Source organism: Protopterus annectens, chromosome 3.part1, assembly GCF_019279795.1.
Source record: "Protopterus annectens isolate FY-2018-M chromosome 3.part1, PAN1.0, whole genome shotgun sequence".
In the NCBI taxonomy this organism is placed as follows: Eukaryota; Metazoa; Chordata; order Ceratodontiformes; family Protopteridae; genus Protopterus; species Protopterus annectens.
The window spans coordinates 1,065,019,694-1,065,041,648 of record NC_056732.1 but is presented as its reverse complement, the minus strand read 5'-3'; the positions used below and the strand labels follow the sequence as shown (position 1 = coordinate 1,065,041,648).

Here is a 21,955-nt window from a genome sequence, read left to right as displayed (position 1 = left end):
GGGGGATGGATGATACACCAGCACTACCCACTGCACAACTTTCCTTGGGGCAGGATGGGCATGCACAAAGAGTAGGGTCTTAACAGAGAAACACTCTTTGTAAAAAGTATGATGCTTTCCATGAAGCTTCAGTCTCTTTCCAGGCCCTGAACATGGGTCAGAACTAGTGAAGGGGTGACTAAAATGTCTTTAGTAAACCATGTGGATAAGTCGAGGCTCTGGTGGAAAATGGTCAGTTGTGGGAAACCAAAATTGCCAAGCAAAAAAGTATGGTTCAACCAGGAAAAGTGTTTAATGTTACCAAGAATGCAGTTTTACACAATGAATCATTAAAGTATTTTGCTACAGACAGGTACAATGTCACTGAATGGTCTATGATAATGCAGAGATATAAAACAGATGTTCAAAGAGTTTCAAAACAATAACTTCTGAAATGCAAACTACCAGTAAAATGATTAAACACAGATATTGAAAAAAAAAATAACAGACATACTACTGTAGTGATCTTGTTTTATACCTTAAGAACATCACTCTGTTAAGCAATGTTTCAAGAGGTTTTTCCATGAATGAGTGCAATGTTGGTATACAAAAATGAAAGTGTAAACCAAAATGAAAGGACCTTTGTAGTTAAAGAAAATGATGCAAGTTTACTCTGTTTTAAGTGTAAACCTCTCCACGGTATACCAGATAAAAGAACTGTATTAAGAATATGGAATAACAAACAAAAGCAGCCTACAAAGGTTACTTTAATATACCATTATGGGGTTTCAAAACTGAATGTGTCATTGTTGTAAACTAAATAGGCAAAGAAACTACAGGGGAATGGAGCAAACATACCAATTTTCATGTACTTGGTACTTTGTTATTTTGTACTACAGCATAAAAATTAATGACACAGCTAGGAGCTTTGTGACCATACAACAACAGGCTCTCCTTGCTGGGGTGCCTTTTACCTCGTGTTTTCAAGTCTTTTTTTCTGCTTAAGTATGTTTTTCCTGAGTGTTCAGTTTGCTCCCATATCCCTGAAGTCATATACAGTAGGTGAATTTGCATTTTCAAAACTGTCCATAAATCTGTGTGGGTGCTCTGAGACTGACTGCCCCCCCTACCCAGAACAAATTTCAATTCAATACACACACTGGCTGCTGGGATAGGCTTTCCTGTGACCCCTGTGAGGGATAATGTACATTACCTGAAAAAAAATGTACATTACCTGAAAAAGACAGATAGGAATAAAAACAGAAATGGTGACACATTCTGAAATACAACAGGAAATACTTCAAGTAGCACTACATTATGGCAGTGGACAAATGGGGAAATGAAGTAATGTTTTTCTTTAAAATAGAGTTTTAGTACTCAAATGATAAATCATATGACATTTATTCTACTTACAAGATTTATCGTATAAAGATGAACAATCATACACTTCCAGTAGTTCAAAGCTACATCTGCCTGCAATGCTGATCATGTTTCATATAATTCTTTACGAAATTGCACTAGGGCTCATTATATTTAACATGGTCATTACTCTGAAATGTTCTAGAATTTCCATAACTCATACTTCAGAATTGTGTATAAGCACATAAACTTAGCCCTTAAAAAGTAAACTCCTGTCTTAAGGGTATAAAAACTCTGTACCTCTTCATCTTACAAAATACAATATTAAACACAGAGTTAAGCAGCAAAATCTGTTGGGCACCTTCAGGATACTCCATTAACTATGAAATCCTGCAGCCCTAATTCACAGCAAATAATTTTATGAAACATGACATAAGGAATTCCATTTAGCCAAATGAATGAAGAATTTCAATTAACAGAGTAGTGGTACACATTCCAAAAGCTCAGGTTCAGTTCTTACTGTCTATACTTTCAAAATACCAGCCATCCCTGCACTTGAGATTAAGTGCAATTTTTATCAAAACATTTGAATATTTTTTGGGAGCATTATCAAACATTTACAAAGTATGCCCCCAACAAATGAAGTCAAAAATTGGCATACATTACTAACAGGCACTTGGGTAAACTAAGTACATCGCTTCATACAGGAGGTGTAAGGATATAGACAAATAATGCGTCTGTCTTTACCCCCATAATTTACTCCATTACAATGCATTTTCCTTGGCTCTGGTGATAAATACATCATTAATTACCAGTCAAACAGCACATAGAGTTCCACCACACTTATTTTATTAGTACCTGATGCACCTAAGGAAAACACTGTAAACTGGTAGACACCACATAAAGGAAGTCAGTCTAAAGATGCAGTTCACAGGTACCACAACAGAGGAACAGGGATTGACACCCTATTGCACATCTTTCTCCTATTATTATTATTCCTTGCAGTTTTATAAGTCTGCACCCAAAGGAGCAATGCATTGTTTTTAACTGCTGGCATCACCACAAAAAGAATATATTCCTTTTCAGTGTTCATGTACTGGGGTAATCTAGTACCATCAGAGATTACTTCAACTCTTCATAAATATCACTAGTAGCAGCAATCATTCCCTGGATTCTAGAGGAGAGAAATAAAGATGTTTCAAATTCTGATAGCAACATCATTTTCCTCTGAAAAGATGGAGTTTGCCAATGCTCAAAAGAGTTGCTGTTACATTCGCCTCAAAGTCAGCATCATGGACACCTGTCTTACGGAACGCCGCTGCACCATAGTTGTTTTCCCAGTAATGATGCCAGTTCCCATTGCTGTCTGCACCAAAGCCATAAACATCTAGCTGCATACAAAAAAAGGGAAAGCTCTGTTAAATTTTAATTTCCACAATTAAACACTTTTGCTTCTACTTTAGCCTCTTGTAAAACTTAAATTCTAATGATGATATTCAGAGAATTCTTCATATCAGTTTTTTAACACATAATACAACACAATAGCCAGGTAGAGAGTTTCTAAGTCAGTACCATATTCTGGTATACTTAGAGCACATCTTGCAAGCACTGCCTCACTGGAAATGACAGTAAATGTACAATTGTATATAAAAATACAAATGACATGACATTTAATAATGTCCCCTTGCTGCTGTCAAAATTATTCTTGCTTAAAAAAAACAGCTAAAAACAGAAGTACTTGCAAAGGCACATGCCCAACATAACCTTAAGGGTCCACAAGTACATATTAATTTCTTGAGTCTGACTAAATCAACACAAAAGTTCATATGTAGGGACTTGGCTATCGGCCTACATAAGCCTAGCCAGCAAGGTTCCATAGCTTACGCCACCCAAGAAAGTTATTTTCCTATGCCACTGTCCAGCAGAGAGACAGAAGTGATCCCCGGGGTGTATTTCCTATTTCCCATCCACTCATCAAGATTTTTCTTGAAGAGTGCTAATGAAGAACTTTGCTTGACATAGATGGGTAGCTTGTTCCAGAGTATAGGAAGTCTCTGGGACAGGAATCTATCCCTCCAGCGTGTCCTGTTTATTGTGGTGACAAGGTTTAGGTCCCTAGAGCGTGTAGCTCGGAGGGATTGGAATTTCTTTAGGGGTAGCATGTCCAACAGCTCTGGGTTTGACATAGCTTTATATGTTAGGCAGAGATCACCTCAGAGTAGACGATATGCTATGGAGTAAAGCTGGAGTTTTTTTGAGGCAGTCAGTGTAGGGCATTTGTTTGAGGCCAGTAATCCTCTTTGTGAGGTACTTCTGTGTCCTTTCCAGCTGCTGCAGGTGTCTTGTGAGGTACATTCCAAAGGGGGCATTGTACTCTATAATGGGTCTAATGAGTGACAAGTAGAGGGGAACAATGACCTCTTTTTTCCTGGATGAGAACCCTTTTATGATGAGGTGTGCCACGTAGAAGGACTTCCTGACTACTGTGGCGATGTGACCATCAAAGGAGAGACTACTGTCCACCTGGGTCCCAAGGCCTCTTACCAATCATTCAGTGTTAAGTAGATTGCTGCCTATGTGGTAGTTCATGGGTACAGAGTTTTTACCAAAAGGGATGACACTGCACTTTTTTGCATTGAGCTTGAGGCCATGGCTCTGACACCAGGCATCTGTCTCAGTGAGGCCCTTCTCTACACATACTCATATGACCACTTTCTGCTGCACACAAATATTCCTTTCGGGTTGTTTTTGTACTCAAATAACTGAATATACACCTCACTATAAAAAAAATAGCTACATGCTACAAAGACTCCATATATACTTACCCACTAATTATATACCTACTAATCACTATAAATACGACCCCCCTCAGATCTTCTCTGAAACAGGCTATGCCTAGTGGAACTAACCCAGTCAACACACAATAAATAAGTAAAGAAATGCGGCTAATATATCAAGAGTATGATATAATCTGCATATATAATGTACAGTAGAAAAATGCCATGAAGCAAAGGAGAAAGCTCCAGGCCCGATGTGACTGTAAACACATCAATTAACCGCAATGGTCTCAGGTGACCTTCAAAAATATGAAACTGTGTGTATGGAGCTTATACTTATACTGGACTATACTAGCTTAGAAAGGCGGGAAACAAGGATTTTTTTTTTTGAAAAGATAAGGCAAAAGCAGTAAAAAAAAATACACTTAAAACAGCTTTAAACAACTACAAACAATCAGAAAAGGCTATCACACATTAGTATGTAGCCTACAACAGTTAAACAAATTATTTAAACAAAAAACTTTTTAAAAGTGCAGGCAGTCAAATAAGTACAATATGTGAAAAAAACAAGCTTTTAAATCACAATAAACGCTGGAAAATCTCCGTTTAGGCGGAAAACAGTAAGTACAGCAAGAAAGTTCAGAAAACTGATACTTAATCACTCCAAAGTCTCTTTCCTAAGCTAGAAGGCTTGTATCAGAGTTTAAGGCTTTCTAGTGCTATCCAGTAGGGTAGTTACAGGAAAGATGGGAAACAAGCGCAGATGTGGTCTTTTAAACCAGAAAGTTGAAAGAGAAGGACAAACTGTCCAAATGGTCAACAAACTACAATTTCTGGGTCAAGAACCTCTCCTCTCGTGGTAGACAGGTTACCTAGTGCTTACCACTCCCACTGATAAGCTATTAGGCTTTCCTCCAACACAGAAAGGCTTGGGGGGGCTCAGAAGCTTACAAAGAGTCCTGGAATACAGCAAATCTGTACCTGGACTAGACTAGTTACAGGAAAGGTGGGGAACAAGTACAAACATAGGCTTTTAAGCCAGCAAGTTGAAAGAGATGGAAAACTGCCCAAACGGCCAAATAAACTACAGTTTCTGGGCCAAAACTCACTCTTCCTGGGGAAGAAAGGCTACCTAGTGTTTACCACTCCCACTGATAAGCTAGAAGGCTTTCCTCCAACACAGAAAGGCTTGGGGGCTCAGAAGCTTGCTAACAATCCTGAATACTGCAACTCTGTAACCGGACTGGGCTAGTTATAGGAAAGGCGGGAAACAGGCACAAGTGCGGCTTTCAAACCAGAAAGTTGAAAGAGATGGAAAGAAACTGCTCAAACAGCCAATGGCTACAATTTCTGGTCCAGGGACCACTCCTCTTGTAGTAGGTAGGCTATCTGATGCTTACCACTCCCACTGATAAGCTAGAAGGCTTCCCTCCAACACGGAAAGGCTTGAGGGGCTCATAAGCTTACAAAGAGTCCTGGATACAGCAAACCTGTACCTGGACTAGACTAGCAACAGGAAAGGCAGGAAACAAGCGCAAACACAGGCTTTTAAATCAGAAGGTTGAAAGAGATGGAAAAGCTTCCCAAACGGCCAATAAACTATAATTTCTGGGCCAGAAACCACTCCTCTTGTGGTAGATAGGTTACCTAGTGCTTACCACTTCCACGGATAAGCTAGAAGGCTTCTCTCCAACACAGAAGGGCTTGGGGGGCTCAGAAGCTTACCAACAGTCCTGGATACAGCAAATCTGTACCTGGATTACACTACTTATAGGAAAGGTGGGGACCAAACACAAAACGGGCTTTTAACCAGAAAGTAGAAAGAGATGGAAAAACTGCCCAAACGGCCAATGAACTACAATTTCAGGGCCAAAACCCACTCTTCCCATGGTAGATAAGCAACCTAGTGCTTACCACTCCCACTGTTAAGCTGGAAGGCTTCCCTCCAACACAGAAAGGCTTGGGGGGGCTCAGAAGCTTACCAAAAGTCCTGGATACAGCAAGTCTGTATCTGGACTTGACTAGTTACAGGAAAGGCAGGAAACGAGCTTACAATTTTTTTTTTTTGTTACAGAAAAGCAGCTAAAACAGCAGAAAATACAATTCAAATTGTAGTGCAGGGCAGCGCACCCGAGTGTGTAGCAACACTACGGCAAATACAGTTCAAATAAATGCAATTAAATTAACAAATGACTAAAAAACAAGTGCAGAAGGCAGTAAATTAGAAGGCTACTAACAAGCTGTAATAAGTGCAGAGTAAGAGCAGCTGAACAGATAGCACACAGAAGAGCAACTAAGACAGTTACAGTAAGAGCAGATGAATAAGATATATATATATATATATATATATATATATATATACATATTTTTAAATTTATTTATTTATTTTTTTTGAGGGAAGGAACAGAGCAGGATTAAGAGGCTACAGGGGTTGTCCTTCCCAAATGCTCTCTCTGCACACAGTAGGAGTGCCTGAAATCAGAATATGATCTCACTGCACTCAGTTGAGTGAGCAAATGAGATGAGCCTAGGGGGAGTATCCAAATACAAATCTACAAGAGGGGCGGGCAATTTCAAAGCCACCAACATTAATACCAAAACAAGAACAGGGAGGGTGGGTGGGGAACTAACTGTAGAGAGACAGCCACAACTTCAGTTAAGTTAATATTCAGTGAAAAACACACAAAAATAAATTAAATACAGTACTATATGCAAAAGGGCAGATAAAAGCGCACTTAAATTCACTAAAATAGCCTGCCTCTGCAAGGCTCAAACACAGGACCCTGAACTCCATATACAAAGTGATTTACCACTAAACAATGACCGATATTTTAGGAAATGTAAATACTGCTAGGCACCCTCAGACGTACCCCCTTCCTTAGCTGTGCTTAGCTACAAACACCAACCTGCTAAGCTAATAATAACAGCATGCATGGCCACCCCCCAATCATCATCTACTCTAGCTCTTACACCATGGTATTACTGCACCTACACGTTGGGGGCAAGCTAGCATTGTGGGGAAATATGTAGCTAAATAGACCACAGAATAAGCTTCAATAAACACATACTTGGCCCCCATATGAAGTCAAGTCATCTGCTAGGTTTACACCATGGTATTACTGCACCTACACGGTTGGGGGCAAGCTAGCATTGTGGGGAAATATGTGATTCAGTATCATTGCCCTCATTTGCATAGGACTGAATGCTAATGCATGGTTACAAAACCGACACTCAGCCTTCACCCTTAGCAACCACTATTCCATGGTCTTGTTATGTTATGGATGCCATTGACTATTATGGCAAAATTATGATTTTGGTTTAAAAGCTTATTTTCAGCTTTTTATTATTTTCATGCTAATCCGGTTTGTGCACCGCTGCCCTACGCTTAAACGGCTGAAATCAGCCAACAAAAAATAAGTTAATTTTTATAATTTTGAAATTAATTTTCATGCGTATGGCCATATATTTGGCCTTTGGCATGTCTAACCCTTCTAATACATGCATTTGTATGAGCTATCATGCCTCTGTTTTGTAGTTTGCAGCTACTGGCTGAATACATTTCTGCAGTCTACACTATTACTGCATGGACGCCTGTCTGCTTCCTGGATCACTAATTCACCTCATTGCATGGTTTTTACCAGCAAATGAGTTAATTAGCATACAGGGGCTGTGTCCATGCAGGAATAGTGCCAGGAGCGCTCTTGCACATCCCGGGAGCTTATTCCTGGATCGCACGTCACCCATATTGCCTGAAGCAGCTCTTGCATTATTCCTGCACACTGCCGAATCCTGGGGTATGTAATGAAGATTTTTTGAAGATATAAGAAGTGGATAAAATAAACATGGATATGATTAAATATGGATACTATAAGAATAAAAACAAATATGTTAAAAGAATAGATAAAAAGTTAATTTGGTTAAATGGAATGAAAGAATAAATGAAATTAAAGATAAATATATGTTAGCAAGAATATTAAGCAAAATCAGAAGGTGTTTATGGAAAAAGGAGTTGGTGTCTAACAGGGATGAAAATTAGTATGCTTGTTTCAACAGATTTGTACATCATTCTTCACTTGTAAATATTTGTAAATATGTAAATACATTGTAAATAATAGTTATTTTGTATATAAATTAAGAATCCCTACTCATCGTTGTGAGTGGACCCATTTTTCAGGAGCAGTTTCTGTTTCCACTGCAGGTGAAGAGGCGACCTGGAGAAACAGGGAGGCAGATGGAATGATGGAGGGGTGAAAGAAATGGATGACAAAGCAAACAGAGCAGCAAATGTGTACAGGATTCTGAGAAGATGTTTCAGAGAAACCTGTTTGATGGAGATGAGTCAGCAAATGACAGATGTATAATTACAACCCTCCAGTCAGGAGGGTTGCAGGACGATTTACTTAAAGAAATGGTGTTGCAGAGTGAGCCAGAAAAATGATGTTTCGTAGGGGAACATTAATACAAAAGAAAGATGCACAGACAATCCTGAACAGTGGTTAGATGGAAAAGAAAACGTATGCAGAGAAATTAAAAGAAGGCAAAAGGAGGACAACAGAAAAAAGGCAGAAAATGAAAAACAGAAGTATGTGGTAAGGATTCAAAGCAAAGACGACAAAGAAATGGATAAGTATGAAGTATGGGACAATTTAATAGCTCATTTGGATGTAAAGGAGCACATGAGGTAAGAGCGTTTATTATTATTATTATTAACAGAAACATTCTGTGACATTACATTTGATACTGTTTTTCCAATGGAAAATTTTCTTGGGAATATGAAAGAAGAAAGACTGTAACACATGGAATCTATGTGATAAAAGCATTTAACAGGGAAACACAAAGAAAATTGATATACAATTTCAAACAGAGGTAGAGAGAGACTTTGAAAGGACTTTAGAAAACTTCATGTAAAGAAGTACTAGACATTTCAAATGTTTATGACAAAAGAGGTTTATGGACTGGTGGCTGGGATTGTAATATTGTGCTAAAAATAGAAAGAGAAGAAATCATACATATACCAAGCATGATAAACATGGCAGGGAATAGGAGTATCTTAAAATACTGGGGACAACTGATTTTTTTTTTGTGGAAAACAAGGACATTTGATAAGTAACTGACAAAACAAGAGGGCGCTAAAAGTGGAGGAGTCTCTGGGCCGGATTCACGAAGGCTTACACGGAGTCTAAGAGTAGTGTAAGACTCCATGTAGCCTTCGCGATCCAGGAACAGCCCAAAGTCCGTGTAAGAGTTAGTCTAACACGGCTCTTACACGGAGTGGGCGTGGCTAAGCTAATCAGCCCACTTGCAGCCGAATAGCATGCAAATGAGGCTGATTAGCGATCCAGGAAGCCAAGAACAGCCCGTGTAAGAGCCGTGTTAGCTGCAGAAATGTACTCAGTTGACAACTGAGTACGTTTATGCAAACACGGCAATGGAGCCATGTCAGCTCCAAATAAAGGGTGCATATGTTATAGGCAGCATGCCAATGGCCAAATATGTGGCCATTGGCAATGCAACCCCATGCAAAAAATTAAAAATAATTTTTTTTCGCAATTGCCGATGTGTAAACCCAGCGCAGCCCATAAGCGGGCTGCGCTGCATAAACATGAAACGAACGTTTTAAACCTACAAATGTAGGTTTTATGCATTATATGGAATGTCAATGGAGGGACCAGCATAGGAAAACCAACATGGCCACCGTGTAGTGGTTGCCAAGGGGGGAAGCCAAGTGTAAGAGATGTAACTAAGCATTAGTAGGCAATCTGATGCAAATTAGGGTAAGGATACTGAATACCACTGTCACATAGTAAATGAGCACAGTCTGAGTAGTGTAAGAGTTACAGAAGGGGAGGAACAGAGTAGGAGATAGGTGACATCACAGGGGGGAATGGTAGAAAGGGATAGAAGTCATTGGAAGGTAGAGTTACATGACAGATGTCAGAGAGATATCAAGGAGGAGGTGTGCCCCAAGTAAACATGAGAAAGCCAAGAAATGGAAGGTGTACACTGTTGCCTACACCTAAGTTTCTTGTTGGACGTGTATCTTGCGTATGCGCGCCGTGAAGCCTTGAGTAAGGCGGTGTCTTGTGCGTGTAAGGCAGTGTCTTGGCGTGTAAGGCCAGACTAAGCATGTGGGGCGTGTTGGGAGATGTTTAACACCGTTTGTCGCGGGCGTGCCGCGTTTAAAACTGAATAAGCAGATTTTGAACTGTGTAAGTGTGTGTGGCGTGTAAGCCACTGTGAGCGTGTTTCTGCTGGTTTGAACACGGCTCCACCCTGAGGAAACAGCGGAAAAAGGAAGCAACATATGTACTAGGAAGTTAGCAGGGAATACTGCTGGAGCTAGCAGGTGAAAACAATTAGATGCAGGCAATTACGCAGGCAGAATACTAGGCCAGCCCAGCACTTAAAACACTGCAAACAGCAGTGTAGAATGTTTCTCTCAAGACACTGCAAGACAGGAGTTAAGTTATCAGAAGTGAAAACTGAAAAAGCTGAACTCAGAGCAGAAATGTTAGGGGCTGCCATAGCTGTCATAATGAGACATAGGCGACTTGCTGAGGATGGTGACAATGCAGATGGTGCCAGGCAACCCGCAGTGAGGAGGCGGAGAAGAGTGTACAGGCCCAGGGTCACCTACCACGGGTTACATGAGCTGGAGATAGTAGAGCTATAGAGTGGACAGAGACCTCCTGCAGCAAATAGTGGAGCTGTGCAGGCCACGCCTCACACACAGAACCAACAGAGGGGAACCCATCCCAGTGGAAACCAAGGTATGTGTTGGCCTAAGAATACTAGCAACAGGTACCTTCCAGAGACCAACTGGCGATATGATGGGGATATCACAGGCATCAGCTTCCAGGGTACTGCACCAGTTCCTGGATGCCATGTCAGCACATGTCGGTGATCATGTATACTTCCCCAATGCCCGTGAGGTATTGGCCAGCAACATCGTCTCTCTTCCAGCAAATAGCGGAATACCCTGAGGTACTGGGTGCCATAGACTGCACTTTATCGCATCAAAGCACCAGCACGAGAGCGGGGTAGGGCCTACATAAACCCCAAGGGCTTCCCCTCCATCAACTGCCAGGTCGTGTGTGATGCCCAGGGCATAATAATAAATGTGTGTGCGGTTGTCCTGGGAGCTACCATGATTCCCACATCTGGCATTTGGCGAGCTGTACCAGACATTTGCCATTGGGGACATCCCACCGGACACCTAGTGGGGATGCAGGATATGCACTGGAGCCGTGGCTGATGACACCCATCAGAAATGCACACACACCTGAACAGGAGCCATAATGAGGCTGCGCACAAACACGTAATGTAATAGGCGTGTGTTCGGGCTGCTCAATTTACGGTTCGGTGTCTGGACACATCTGGTGGAGCCTTGCAGTACACACCAACTACATGTACCCAAATTGTCATGGTATGTGCTATGCTACATAATATGATCATGCGAAAACAGCTGCAGCAGGATCACCATAGGGCTGGGCCAAACAGCCCCCCACCATCGCCAAGGCCACCACAGGCACAGCGTGACTCGGAGGAGGAACAACCTGAGCCTGCCCCAGTAGGCAGAAGGAGGCGTGCCCAGTATGCCCTGGCTTTGGCAAAGAGGCAACATAGCACATACATTGGCTCAGTAGGAACCTTGGGAATGATACCCCTCTCCGACTCACCATATAGTAACAGGGATGCCTAATGTGACACAACCTGTTCACAAACATGTACAGGGAAGTGTAATATGTGCATCCGACAGAGGCAGCCCTGCAGCACCACCTGAGGCATGAATGCTGTGTGTCAAGTAATGTAACACCAAGTACCATATGCACACCTGAGGACCTCGTCTAACATCCTACCCTCAACAAGCAGCATGCCACAACAGGACAACGAGATGATGAAGTGCAACAATTACCGAAGTAATGCAGGTAGGCAAAAGGGACGAACTGTGTGCCAGTCTGGGATGACATGCTGAGCATGACATGATGCACCACCTGCCAGGACTGGCATGCACCTATCAGTGCAGGCGTATGGATACTGGCAAAGGCTGTTGTCATGCACAGTGTGCCCTGAATAGGAAGGCGCAAAACACAAACCTATCTCCATAGGTACCAGAAGGGATAAGAATCAGATAAGGGATAAGGTCAAACAGCAAGATGCATGCAGACTAAGCCCACCCAGTATGGAGAATGTTGATAACTGTGCTGTAACAGAATACTGAGGCAAGGCTCACAACAGCACCCTAACACCACCAGGTTACACCTCATACTGTGCTGTACATCCTCAACACTTGGAACAAGCTACAAAGGAGGGCGACCATCAAGAATGACAAGGATAACCACACCCCATGTTGGTACCACCAGAAAAAGCAGCATGGACTAGTCATGCTCAAGTAACAGTGGCTAAAACCGCCACCAGTGTATAGCCTGCCACAGAGTACTGGCCCAACACCAGGAACTGCATTGCGCCCATGCTGGAATACATGAATATATCAAGTCCTCCAAACCGCATTATATTTGGTGACTGCAAATACCAGACACATAGACTGGGAGCATTATACCAGCTGCAACAGTGTAGGACAAAGGTCATTAAATCCACAAACCAAAAGGCCCAGGAACAACGTAGCACACCCACAAGAGGGGCAAGCATACTGGATGTGATAATCAGCAACATGGAGTGCGGGATGTCAAGATGAGAAGTGTATTGCACACTGGTAACACCAGACCATATAGTAATCACACTGGATATACAAATCCTGACCACAGTCCCTGTCCGGGAAATCACAGTGGAAAACATGTGCTAAGCATTATGTGCACACCTCCAAAATGATGTGGAAGCCATGAAAGGTCCGTGCAGGTGCAAAATATGGGCCACGCCTCAGAACCTGCAAGACAGCCACTCCATGAACACCGCCAGGAATGCTTGGATTATGCAGTCCCAAATTAAAACAAGACACAGTGCCTAAATCTGGCATGGTGGACACCAGCCATAACCAAACATGCAAGAGAAAGAGGAAGCTACTACATGATAGAGCAAGCATGAACAATGGCGTAATTACTGATCAGTAGTATGGCAATATAATCTGTCCACACATGCAATCCAGTAAGGCCAGGCACAACAAGTGGAATCTGTGAACCCTGAGCCAATGTTACACCTGCCCCAAGTACACAGACAACCACCAACTCCACCAAGAAATACAAATATATGTGAGAGATGCAACCATCCATCCAAACCGGAGGCAGAGCTCCCCCAACTCAGTACACCCAAAACAAGTCAGTAGGAGAAGGTAACCACACACACCACAAACACATACCCACATAGACCTACCACAACTGCAAACCAAACACATAAACACAGAAATACATTCGGAGGCAGAAATCACACACACACAGCACACCAACAAAGGCCAATAAAGCAGACACCCAATGAAACAGCCTCCAAACATAGCACATGCAACACATAGCACACAAAGCTGGTGTGCCAAACAGTCTGAGGCCAGAAGGAGAAACAACATGCCTGATACAGTTGTAATAGGTGACTCCATAGTCAGACACACTGCTGTCCCGCACAGCAGACTGAACAAAAGAAAGGGTACAGTAAGCTGCCTGTAGGCCGCCACAATATGCCACATAACAGAAATATGAAGGTCACTCCAAAGCAAACAGAAATATGATGCAGTCATAGTCCATGCTGGTGTGAATGACCCGAGGTGTACTGCCCTAGACTACATGTAAAGAGACACAGATGAGCTATCCGATTATGTAGTCCAGGCTGGTATGACACTCACCGTTTGCAGCAACCTACCCTTACCAAGAATAATGCCACAGTAGAAACATGGAATGATCAGTCATAGCAAGTAGCACATTTACTGGTGTCAGTCCAAAGGGATCAATGTCTGTCAGGTTTGGATGTCATGCTTGACAAGCCATGCAGCTGCCCTTGGGATGGCCTGCACCCGTTACCCTGGGCGTCTGAATAGTGGATAAGGCCTTGGCCACCTCCACACAGCCTTTGTGTAGGCAAGGCTGAAAAGACTGACCCGCCACCGAGAAAACATAAGTGGGAAGAAATATAAGGGAAATGCTGACCGATGCCAGATGTGTACACCCCAATATGCATGCTCCCCAGAATAGAGAACATCGATGTCTGTGCAGTGACAGAAACCTGCTGCAAGGCTCCTGACAGCACACCAGCACTACCAGGTTATACCATGTACCATGTGTCATGGCCCCAAAACCTGGAACACTACATAAAAGGAGGTGAGTAACCATAGGCAGCACAGACACCCAGACGTCCAGGTAACTGACAATGCACAAGGCAGTGGAGTTCACCCGCGTGCAACTAACTGTAGGCAAGACTGCTGTGCAGTCTGTAGTATACAGACCGCACTCTCACACACAATAACCCCCCCCCAACCGTCCTGAAGACACTGGACAGTATGAATGTCCCACCAAATACCAGACAAGGTACCACGAAATACCACAAAGGTGGTAAACCATTATGTATGGAAGGGGTAACCAGGGACCAAGGGACACAAGTGAACAGTAACCTGTTATGTGACACCCACATTGCCAATGTGGCTAGGAAGACTGTCTACATGTGGCACTGTATTAGGAAAGGAGCCACATCTATGGCAACAGAGGCCACTGTGCCCCTATACTTTATCCCAATCACACCCATAATCCAGTACAATGCCTCATGTGGGATCTACCTTACCTGACACCTGCAGCAGTTAGGAAGACTGCAAAGGTACCTTACCAAGAGGATAAAGTGTCATACATATATGTCATATGCTGCTAGGCTGTAGACACCCCAGCTGACTCCAGTCGCAGACTGCCCACACAGAGGCATTGCATGCCTGTTGTAGGAGGCCATGCCCAACACAGGAGTAATGGACCTGCTCCACCCCAGACAACACATATCCATTGGAGCTGCGAGAGTGAGAGAGATGTCAATCCCAACACATAATGAAATAGGATGTGCTGGTGGGACAGATACATAATCCAGAGGCTCCACACACCCTGGACCAGACTCCCACCCCATGTTAGGCAGAGCCCCTCACTGACACTGTTCAACAGGAATCTTGCCAAGTGGATGGATGATTGTAGAGTTACAGTGGGGGTCTTCACTGTGTGATGTCCAGACAGAGGCACAGCTAAGCAAACAATACATGGCCATAATATCCAGATAGCAAGGGGTCTCAAAAGCCACACACACTCTGGCTAGCCTAACAAATGCCAAGGGTGGATAGTCTAGTATGAACCTATGTAGATACAAATTGTACAGGACATGAAGGATAATCCCAAGGCTTACACAACTGATGGTAGGAGCCATGTTGTGAATTCACAGATATGGACTGAATCACACAAATACCAAAAACACACACACATATTGCCAACATACATCCCGACAGGTGCAGTGCAAACCCCCACACCCCCATGTATGCAGAATATGTATCCCAGCAGACAGCTGGCCCCCTGACATAGCAGATGCTGAGGTAACAGACAACATCTCCAAAGCAAAACACACAGCAGCAATGGTATGAGATGGTGACCTGGGCGATGTGCAACATGGAGTCTAAGATGAATGGAATGCCACACCACACTACTGCTCAATGCCAGCCGTACCACAGAATATGTACCCAAAGAGCAGTGTACAACAACAGTGGTCCTTCTCAACAAAGGTGTTGCCTGAATGGATACTGAACAGTACTACCCCAGAATCCTGAGAAGCCCAGATTGCACAGCTATGGAAAGGAGCAGCATGTACCACAGAAATATGGATGTTGGGGACCTACTGACACCGGACCCAACACAGTGTGGCCTCCTCAAGTGCAGATCCTGCCCCTAACCATGTTGGACTCAATTGAAACAGTCATTAAGGTCATTGATGAGGGCAATGTGCTCCACACAGTGGATCTGGACCTTGCAAAGGTGTCTATACAATACCCTACATGTTCAGTATAGATAGGCTCACCAGTGTAAATATAAACCCACATGTCAGTAGAGGGGTTGCAAACCAGACCAAGGACAGAACAGACATGGTCAGACATACTTCAGCCATGTCAGACTACAAACCAGATATAACTGGCATCCCACAAGGCTTGGACCTGGTATCCCCCTCGTCTGGTATATATGTCCCATAGGTACAGGCAAACATGGAAGGACTGTGTCCTAACATGTTTGCAGAGGACTAAACCGCTCACCACATATGATCCACCAGCTGACACATGCATCCCACAAAAGGGCCACATACAAACAGACAACTGGTGCCATAGCTATGTCAGCAAGCTAAGTGCAGAAATGTGTATAGTCAACCCCTGTGGATATACAGTAAGTGCCCACCAATTACCACATAGGTGTTAACCCATTATGTAGTTAACATGTAATGAGAGACCTGGGGACACAGGGTGATAGATATCCTGCACTGGACAAACATGTGCTGTAGTGTTTACAGAAACATACCATATACCCACCTAATCATGAAGGATGTCATCATTGTGGCTCTGCAGTCCTCCTGCATCAGTGGTACAATCGACTACAATAGCCCCTGTGGGATGTACCTCAGCAGACACCTCCATCAACTGTAAAGTCCCCAACAGTACCTCATCAGGAGTATCAATCAGCCTACACACATGCCATGTTCTGCATGTGTTGCTGGCATCAATAAAAATGCTGCACATAGTACAATCTGAATGGCAGTGAGCTATGCACATGACAGACCTGAACCCCAGCACTGACTTACATAGGACAGGCTGTACTGTGTGATCCATAACACAGAAGCCAGCCCCACCCATGAGTGAACCCTCAGCACAGGCTACCCATAGACTCACTTATCAATCTTCCTCAATAGGAATCCTGATGGGTGGACGGGGAGATGGTAGGTTTATCCTGGGTATCACTGTCATGTCACAGGTAGACAGAGGCACAGTATACCAACCATTACATTGGTCATGGCAAACTCCTTACAATGTGTGTTGAAGGACAAACACTCTCCAACTTGCATTAGCCATGGACTAGGGCACATCGCTGCTAGTGCTTGCAATTGTACACCTATGTTGTGGGATACACTAACAATGTTGGGCAAGCCTGGTGTAAGTAGTGCATATCTGAACAGAATGCAACATGGTCAGATGTACACAACTGGCCCCAACCAGGCTGTTGTGCCGATCAGAATGTAAAGCAGTGATAGCAGTAAAGCCCAGGTTACTGTCCACCACAGTCAAAGTACTGCCAGTACACTATACAGTACTACAGTGTTAGGTCAGTGTGAAAGGATGTTGACGACTGCATGCAAAGTATCCCATGCAAACACTGCAGGCACAGTATAATCCTGTTGTGTTCACACACAAAGCAGTTGTACAGTAACTACACAACATGACACACAACCCACAACCATGAGGGGGTGATAGTTTGTGAAGTTCACACACATCCACAAATGTGGTGGGCTGCAGAGTCCAACATATGGAATGCTCACACTGGGCATGCTCACACACTTTGACAACATGCCATGGTAAGGCTGAACTGGGCATGCTCACACACTTAGTCCAAATCTTGGTTTAGCAGTGGGACACACATATCTGGTATTGTTATGTGTTATGCCAGGGACCAACCACATTACAGCAGTCTGCCCAGTGCACACAGTTAAATGACTACAGAGACATACGTGATATAGTGGATCCCTCCCATATGCAAACAGTTTCCACAGATGCAGAGGTTGTTCATACCAACAAGGAATGCTATGGCAATAAAGATATGCAAACAGTCTATCAGCAACAAATAATGTGCATTTGACAATTAAACATAATGGTGTAGAGGTCAACACTAGGCTGTTTGCCCTAGGGAATGACAGCTTAGCCATAGTGTGCTTGGTGTCTGCTTCCCCACAGGATGCACATTCCCCTTTTCAAACACAGATGATGTCAGCACCCTAGAAGTACAGCAGGAGAAATGAAACTTCCCAGTAATCCGAATAGCGCGCTCCGCTAATGCATCCGTCTCAAGTGTCATGACATAGTTAGATAGGGGTTCAAATCCTGCAAGTGCTCAGTGTGTGTGTGTGTGTGTGTGTGTGTGCGTGTGTGTCTGTCTGTGTGTGAGGTTGGCGTGTGTGTAAGTTTGTGTGAGGGAAATGTCCCTTTTGGCAAATAGGAAAAGACACTCAGGATGCACATTCCCTTTCTAAACACTGCTGATGTCAGCACCCTATAAGTAGAGCAGGAGAAAGGAAAACTCCCAGTAATGCGAATAGCGCGCTCTGCTAATGCGTCCGTCTCAAGTGTCATAACATAACTAGGTAGGGGTTTGATTCCTGTGAATGGCAAGTGTGTGTGTTTGTCTGAGGGGGGTTAGTGTGTGAGGGAAATGTCCCTTTTGGAAACTGGGTGAACAGACTACAGGATGCCTCCCCTTTGCTAAACACTGCTGATGTCAGCACCCTATAAGTAGAGCAGGAGAAAGGAAAACTCCCAGTAATGCGAATGGCAGCTCTGCTAATCACGTCCGTCTCAAGTGTCATAACATAACTAGGTAGGGGTTTGATTCCTGTAAATGGCAAGTGTGTGTGTGTTTGTGTGAGGGGGGGTTAGTGTGTGAGGGGAAATGTCCCTTTTGGAAACTGGGTGAACAGACTACAGGATGCCCCTCCCCTTTGCTAAACACTGCTGATGTCAGCACCCTATAAGTAGAGCAGGAAAAAGGAAAAGTCCCAGTAATGTGAATAGCGTGCTCTGCTAATGTGTCCGTCTCAAGTGTTATAACATAACTAGGTAGGGGTTTGATTCCTGTGAATGGCAAGTGTGTGTGTTTGTGTGAGGGGGGTTAGTGTGTGGGAAATGTCCCTTTTGGAAACTGGGTGAACAGACTACAGGATGCCCCTCCCTTGCTAAACACTGCTGATGTCAGCACCCTATAAGTAGAGCAGGAGAAAGGAAAACTCTCAGTAATGCGAATGGCGCTCTGCTAATCGTCCGTCTCAAGTGTCATAACATAACTAGGTAGGGGTTGATTCCTGTGAATGGCAAGTGTGTGTGTTTGTGTGAGGGGGTTAGTGTGGGAGGAAATGTCCCTTTTGGAAACTGGGTGAACAGACTACAGGATGCCCCTCCCTTTGATAAAAACTGCTGATGTCAGCACCCTATAAGTAGAGCAGGAGAAAGGAAAACTCCCAGTAATGCGAATAGCGGCTCTGCTAATCGTCCGTCTCAAGTGTCATAACATAACTAGGTAGGGTTTGATTCCTGTGAATGGCAAGTGTGTGTGTTTGTGTGAGGGGGTTAGTGTGGGAGGAAATGTCCCTTTTGGAAACTGGGTGAACAGACTACAGGATGCCCCTCCCTTTGCTAAACACTGCTGATGTCAGCACCCTATAAGTAGAGCAGGAGAAAGGAAAACTCCCAGTAATGCGAATGGCGGCTCTGCTAATCGTCCGTCTCAAGTGTCATAACATAACTAGGTAGGGTTTGATTCCTGTGAATGGCAAGTGTGTGTGTTTGTGTGAGGGGTTAGTGTGGGAGGAAATGTCCCTTTTGGAAACTGGGTGAACAGACTACAGGATGCCCCTCCCCTTTGCTAAACACTGCTGATGTCAGCACCCTATAAGTAGAGCAGGAGAAAGGAAACTCCCAGTAATGCGAATAGCGCGCTCTGCTAATGCGTCCGTCTCAAGTGTCATAACATAACTAGGTAGGGGTTTGATTCCTGTGAATGGCAAGTGTGTGTGTCTGTCTGAGGGGGGTTAGTGTGTGAGGGAAGTGTCCCTTTTGGCAAATAGGATAGGACACTACAGGATGCCCATTCCCTTTTCTAAATACTGATGATGTCAGCACTCTAAGTATATAGCAGGGGAAGAGAAAACCCCCAGTAATGCAAATAGCGTGCTCAGCTAATGCGCCTGTCTCACGTGTCATAACAGTCAGATAGGGGTTTGAATCCTGCAATTGGCAAGTGTGTGTTTTTGGCTGAGGGGGGTTAGTGTGTGTGGGGACAATGTCCCTTTTGGTAACTAGGTGAACAGACTACAGGATGCACATTCCCCTTCTACACACTGTTCAGCAGACGGCCATGGCCCTGGCACAAGTTGTCTGTTGCTATGATGCCCCTTTGGAAGATGCTTGTGTCAGCTGGGTAGTCGATTATGGTGTCCAGTTTGCAGTTATCTGCATATTTGGACAGCCACAGTTCATCCGTGTTGGCCTGTACCTCCAATAAATATGTACCTAACAAGAGGGTCCCAGGACTGAGCCTTCTGGGACACATCCTGGAACTGTTATGGGGTCTGGCATGGCTCCAGCAATGCTAACCATGTGGGTTCTGTTCTTGAGCCACTGTGCAATCCATCTAGTGACATAGGGGCTCATATTCAAGCTGGTGAGCTTGCCTAGAAGGCCAAGTGGGGTATTGTTAAGGCGTTTGCAAGGTCCAGGTAGGCTGTGTGAACCACCTTCCCTCGGCAATGGCCTTGGTGACTGTAGCAAGGAATCAACGGGTTACACCGGTAGTGCTGGTGTGCTCCCAGTAGCCCTGAACCAGGCATCTGTTACTGCACACATATCGATGTTTCCCCTGCAAAGGAGTGTTTTGGGTGCATGCATCTGGAGGTTTAGACATCTGGCGTTGGGTAGCATTGCTCTTAGTGTCTTATCCCTTGTGATACCTATGAAGGTGGGTTTGTCATGTGAGCCCTGCCTAACATAGGCACTATGGGGTAGCAAGAGGCTTTGCCAATATCCGATAGGCCAGGGGTGACAGGTGCAGGCTGTCCCTAGCAAAGCAGGTAGTTCAACAGGAGATGGATGTGTGAAGGTGTAGTGCCTGTGACTACTTAGCAGTAGCATATATGACTGCTCACGTGGACACATGTCAGGCAGGTCATATGCACTGTGTCACAGTCAATGTACATGTGAACAGGTCAAACAGTGGCAACCTCTCAAGTGGGACATGGCCATACATACAGTAGGCTACACAGATGGCACTAGGAGTCCACAGAAGCCCTATAACTATGCATTGCAGGTGTGATCGGTATTCCAGGGTAATTGCAAGCAAACATGCATGCAAACAAAGGTACAGTGAACAGTGCTCCATGTAGTCCATTGTACAACAAACAAGCTGTACCAGTTCCATAAGGTAACACTGCACATATGCAGGCGCTATGCACATGTACATGGAAAAACACTGGTCAGATGGCCAGGGTCCAGTCTCAGTGCACACAAGTGTACAGAACATGCATGTACTGTCAGGATGTACAATAACTGGATATAAACCCATGTGCCCATACCTGCAGTAATACACATGTCAAATAACAGACACCGATCCTTCTCTCAGTGGTGCCATACTTAGTAGGATGTATGCTCCCTGGCCTGCCACCACAGTATCCCTGACATGTATGGGGACTCTCCCTCCCGTGACAGTTCGTTATGTGTGTTGGGGCTGTCTAGCATGGTATGAGGTGTGTGCATGCAGTGCTAGTGTGCACCTGTGTGTCCTGTACCAGTTGTGTAGTTCTGCACACATATCAACTTCCTCACACATCTGCATTGCAGAGTCTAGTGTGGCCAACATGCCACTTGCAATTTACATGTCCATCATTGTGTATTACTACATTCATTACCCATCCCCTGTGCTACCTATGTATGTAGGCTGCTGTTGACATCATTACCACTAGTATGCCAACATGTGCAGATGATACACTATGGTACTTACCATGGGTGCAGACAACAGGACATGACAATCACACAAATACTGCATCAGGCATGCTGTGATATACCCACAATTAAATCAGCACACAGTACTGTTCGAAACATGATACTATTACTACACATCTATGTGGTCACCCTGTGCATC

At 44.0% G+C, this 21,955-nt stretch overlaps 1 protein-coding gene across 1 annotated transcript in view; it reads right to left on the bottom strand.

Annotated features, from left to right (window-relative positions):
• Positions 1 to 268: 268 nt before the first annotated feature.
• Positions 269 to 21,955, bottom strand: part of LOC122797748 (CMP-N-acetylneuraminate-beta-galactosamide-alpha-2,3-sialyltransferase 1-like) — a 696,724-nt gene continuing 675,037 nt past the window's right edge. The window contains exon 5 of the mRNA XM_044066273.1: positions 269 to 2,729. Within this exon, the coding sequence (XP_043922208.1) occupies positions 2,556 to 2,729 (174 nt within the window). The 3' untranslated portion in view covers positions 269 to 2,555. The remainder of the gene's footprint in view (positions 2,730 to 21,955) is intronic.